The sequence below is a fragment of the Lottia gigantea genome, assembly GCF_000327385.1.
Source record: "Lottia gigantea unplaced genomic scaffold LOTGIsca_335, whole genome shotgun sequence".
Lineage (NCBI taxonomy): Eukaryota > Metazoa > Mollusca > Gastropoda > Lottiidae > Lottia > Lottia gigantea.
Window position 1 is genome coordinate 33,389 of NW_008709130.1, and position 5,271 is coordinate 38,659.

At 34.6% G+C, this 5,271-nt stretch overlaps 2 protein-coding genes across 2 annotated transcripts in view; both read left to right on the forward strand.

Moving 5' to 3' along the window:
* Window positions 1-2,327, forward strand: part of LOTGIDRAFT_175658 (hypothetical protein) — a gene marked incomplete at both ends in the record, with an annotated part of 35,554 nt that extends 33,227 nt beyond the window's left edge. Inside the window, 5 exons of the mRNA XM_009058363.1 lie at window positions 88-351; window positions 490-672; window positions 880-904; window positions 1,162-1,193; window positions 2,191-2,327. Of these exons, the coding sequence (XP_009056611.1) occupies window positions 88-351; window positions 490-672; window positions 880-904; window positions 1,162-1,193; window positions 2,191-2,327 (641 nt within the window). The remainder of the gene's footprint in view (window positions 1-87; window positions 352-489; window positions 673-879; window positions 905-1,161; window positions 1,194-2,190) is intronic.
* Window positions 2,328-4,053: 1,726 nt separating this feature from the next.
* Window positions 4,054-5,271, forward strand: part of LOTGIDRAFT_175659 (hypothetical protein) — a gene marked incomplete at both ends in the record, with an annotated part of 2,963 nt that continues 1,745 nt past the window's right edge. The window contains one exon of the mRNA XM_009058364.1: window positions 4,054-4,197. Coding sequence (XP_009056612.1) covers window positions 4,054-4,197 — 144 coding nt within the window. The remainder of the gene's footprint in view (window positions 4,198-5,271) is intronic.

The following is a 5,271-nucleotide window of genomic DNA, read 5'->3' on the forward strand; positions in this document are numbered from 1 at the left end:
CGTTTTGTTTTGTTCCTCGATAAACCAACATGATACATTTTTTTCTCTATGCCTAATTTACTACCTTTTAAAAAATACTTCATTTAGCTGCACCAAATCTGCCTAGTACCATAACCATTCAACCGCCACAATCCATAATTTGTGTTGAGTGGACACCAGGATTTAATGGAGGAGCATCACAAAGTTTTATAGTTCAACATTCTACTGATGATAAAATATGGGTCAATTCGTCCACAATACCAAATGGTATCAATAATGACCGAGTTGACTATTGTATAGAAGGATTAGAACCAGATACTAGTTATTATATCAGAGTGATAGCTAGTAATAAATATGGTGAAAGTATGACAGGTATGATTTGTCAGATAGAATCTTATTAACTTCGAGACAAAATAGATCTTAAATACTGGACATCAGACATTCGTGACGTAAGTATTGTTGGCACAGCCTTTTGGAAAGTAAAAATAATCATGTTATTTTGAATTTTAGCTAGTTTTCTGGGATTTAACAAGTCCGCCGACTGCAGTAAGAATATTAATAGTGGTGACACCAATGATATCAATACTAGTTATAACAATGGACTTGGTGCTGGTATTGGAATAGGTGTAGGGATATCTATAGCTATAGCAGTGATGGTTGCTACAGCAATATTTATTTATAGATATTGGTCAGGTCTGAGATTAATATTATTTGCTAAGATTCTGGTTCTGGCAACACACTTAAAAATTGATATTTGCTATGTATGTTGATGTTTTTCCATATCAAAATTCTTTAAAGATGGTAATTAAAGTTAACAGATTGCAACTAATTAATGTGTTAACTTGGATTATTGCTAGAAAAGATTGGAAGAAGCAAACATGTTCTCTTCTTTTATTTAAGGCAAACGAAAGAAAGATGAAGAAAAGTAAGTTTTTACATTCGAAAAAATAAACGTGTTTTTAATAACTGATCTGGCAGTTTAAGATTAATTTGATGCTAAATTCTCTGCTTACATAGTTTTGTTTCATTCCCTTATATCAATTTATAAATTCGTTCTGTCCGAGCGAAGGTAACCAAAAAAAGTGACACAATGTTAGTCAAGCAATCAACACTGTATATAATCTTAGTTTATTGAATTGTAATCTCAGTCATATATATATATATACTTATATTATTTTATAGCTACGCTGGGATTAATACTACGACAAGATCTGGTAAATAGTTTCTTTTCATTTGTGTCTTTTATATGTCTTTCTAATTCAAAGTGTTAGGCAATTGTTAAGAGGCACATAGAGAGTTGATAACCTTCAGCTATACTTTGTAGGCATATTATTTGTGCAATGAAAAGGAAAATCTACTATTGAAGTAGACATTAATTACATTTTATGTAAATTTTAAGATAATTTGGTACATTAAGAAACAGTTGATATTGTGTTTGATAAAACTGCATGTAGATCATTTATAATATTTAGATAGCTTGCCAGGCAAGGTAATATAAACCCACTGGCAGAGTTGATTTAAAATAAAAATATTTGGCAGTACAGTAACAATCACCAGTATGAAATATTCAAACTTCAGTCATACACTTCTTTTGAGTTTTTTGGGGTGATACTGTATAACATTACGGAATTTCATCAAAGTACATCAAAAATTGTGCCTTCCAGAGTGTTTATCTTCCATCTTTGGTTGATTACAAACAATTGTACCCAGTTTTGTGAAGAATTGTGCCTTCTAGATTGTTTATGGGCCAAAAATTGAACGCTTTTTCAAGAACAAGGGCAATATTTAAAACTAAATATTTTTCGATTTTTCTGATTTTCAATAGGGTTCATCCTTGGTTGATTACAAACAATCGTACCCAGTTTTGTTAAGAATTGTGCTTTCTAGAGTGTTTACGAGCAATTGTGGACGAACCGACGGATGGACATGGGTGACGACAAAAATGTAGTACAATACTTAAAGGACGGTTATCCAGATATTTTAACAAAAATACATTAATTTATTGATCAAAATATCTTTTAAATGAATTTAAGTGCACAAATAGATGAATATTGTATTCTTTCACCAAAAATCACTTGTCATTTTTCTATCGATGATCTGAAGGCGTGACAACAAGAATGACGAAAATCATTGCAAATGTATTTATAACTAAAATTTTAAATTTAAATTTTAATTTGTATTAGTCACAAAGTTCTTTTCTATTTGTTTTAGATGACACACAAACATACCAAGAATTAGATACAGTCAACAATACAGCTAGAATACAATCAGATAATAGTTCTAATGTTGATAGAAACGATGCTAATATAGATGATATTAGACCATATGCTAATCTTGGTAAAAGTTAACAGAGGTACAAATATCAGGTTTTACCAAATTGATGTTTGATGATGAGGAATAGATAATTATGATACATTATGCTATTTATGATCTTTACTAGTTCGTTGAAAACTTTTAATCAATCTTTTTCTTCGGTTTGTGTTGATTGATATGTAGATTTCAGGTGTGAAAATTTACCATTTTATATTGGTTTGATTTTTTCAACATTTCATTTAATAAAAATGACAATTACTTTTCAGAATGAAGTTATGGAGAGATAGTTTGGAAATACAAACTGTGAAAAATGTACTACAGATTGACCATGAGGCGTGTATTTCCTTTTTCCTTTTTCTTAGAATAATTTAATTATAGTGTCTGTTTATTTGTTAAACTTTTTTCAATATCAAAATATTTTTACAGTTAAAATAGTGCCCAATACATTAAATGTGGGGCGATATAGAAATCATTTTATACTATATATTGTATAATTGGCATCTTTATCACCATTTGCCATCGCCAAAAGAATAACTGGTCTGGCTAGCGAGCCCAAATCCATTAAAAAAAACTTCGTAACGGGTCTTTATTGCTCGAATGCCACCGTAAGATACACTCGGAATTATTATTAAAATCAACATTTTTAGTCAATATTCCTATCACTGTCTCACCGCATTCTTCTCTGAACTCCTCTAAGGGTGTTGTACGGCACCCTGACCTTAGTGGTTGTTCTTCAGAAGAAATGAAGAAAGAACTAAAAGATATTGGAGTCACGAACGTTGATCGAATTTCCATCCGTCGTGACGGCCAACTTATACCTACCAATACATTTATTCTTCTTTTTGACAGACCCGAATTACCATCAGAAATAAAAGTAGGTTATCTAAATATTAAAGTGTCACCTTTTATTACTAACCCTCTCAGGTGTTTTAACTGTCAGCGCTTCGGGCATGGAACTCGGACTTGCAAAAGTCCGTTGCGATGTGCGCGTTGTGGCAAGTCTGCGCATGACAGCAAGGATTGTAGTGATACTCCTTGCTGTTGTAACTGTGATGGAAACCATGTCGCTTTTTCCAAAGACTGCCCTAAGTGGAAACTGGAAAAGCGCATCCAAAAAATTAAAGTAGAAACCAGAGTTTCCTATCCCGAAGCGCGAAAGGCTGTAGAGGGAGAAGTTTCCTCTACTCGTTCTGGAAAGACTTTCGCTAGTGTTGTCAAGGCTTCTACTAGATCCATAGAATGCCAAACCGACATCTCATGGCTGAAACGTTTACCATCTGCGTCTTTAGCCTTGATACCATCTGATCCGGAGGCAACTGCATCTACATCATCAGCTACTCAGACACCTCAAATTGAGAAGTCAAGAGATGGTAATAGTAATGCAAGTCAGCCAGCTAAAGACGTTCAACCGAAAGGGACTGGTAAACTGTCAAGACAAGCTAAACATAGTGAAAGTCTTTCCAAAAATGACAAGATAACCAAGAAACATGGATCCGTCTCCAAAAATGGAGGTAGAGATCTTTTGAAGTCTGCCATATCTGATAGTATAGATATGGAGGCTTCCGAGGTTGATGCGGAAGTTCTCAACCCCCCTTACCGCAAACCTGGTAGTCCAGTCAAACCATCCTGACAATGCATCAAAAAAATAATATAATACAATGGAATTGTCGAGCTTTAAGTCATAATCTTAATGAAGTTCAGCTATTAATGCAACAATACAATCCGTTGGCTATTTGTCTCCAAGAGACTTTCCTCAAGCCAATGGATTTGCGTTTAGTGCCATTTAAACATTTTGTTTCCTACCACCATTATGGCACTGGTGATGATAAGGTCTCGGGCGGTGTTTCTATTATTGTCAATAGGAATGTCGCCCAGTCCGAAATCACACTCAGTTCTCCTCTGCAGGTAATAGCCGTGCGAGTTACACTCCACGTACCTATTACCATTTGTTCCATCTACTTACCACCAAGCTTATCATTGAAACTGAGAGAATTGGATGACCTTGTTGCCCAGCTTCCTTCTCCTTACATTTTGTTAGGAGATTTCAATGGTCACCATTCTTTCTGGGGCAGCTCCGATGATAATAGCAAAGGAAAATTAATAGCTGACTTTATTTATGACAATGATCTTTGCATCTTTAATGACGAATCGCCTACGCATTTCTGCTCAAAAAACAAAACTTTTTCTCATCGAGAAATGAAGTTGTTTAGTGTCGCTCTCGTCTTGGACATACTCACCTCACCAACTGTTATTTGCTCAAGCGAGAGCCTCAACCAGTCTGTGATCACTGCCAGATCCGCCTGACAGTGAAACACATTCTGATTGAGTGTAAGCATCTCAAACCTATAAGATCACAGCACTACCGTGTTGTTTCTTTAATTCAGCTTTTTGCGCAACCTTCTCTTAGAGAAGGTTGTGGCTTTTTTAAAACAAACAGGTCTTTATTTTAAATTTTAAATAGATTAGTCATTGTTTGTTTTAAATATTTTGTTTGTTTTTAATACCACCATGTGGTGTATTACTTGTGATATTGTTTTTAGTGTTTTTTTTTAGTCATTAAATGACTTTTTCTGTGATATGGTTTTTATCGCCTTTTTTTGTTGTCACTATGTGACCTTTCTGTGATATTGATAGGTGTTTTATTGTTTAAGTTTTTTTATTATTTTAACGTATTCTGGAGCTATATAGCCCGTTAGGTGCTAATGCTCCTTAATGCATTTCATTTCATTTTCATTTCATTTAGACGGGGGGTTGATGGCTCTCTGTATGTTGATGACTTTCAGATGTGTTATGGCTCTACAAACATGCAGACGATTGAGCGTCAGTTGCAGCTTTGCTTAAACAACTTACAGCAATGGGCAACTGACAATGGATTTAGGTTTTCGAAATCCAAGACCGCCTGCATGCATTTCTGTAAACGTAGAGGATTACACCTTGACCCACAGCTACTATTGGACGGTGCTGCCAATCCTTTTGTAC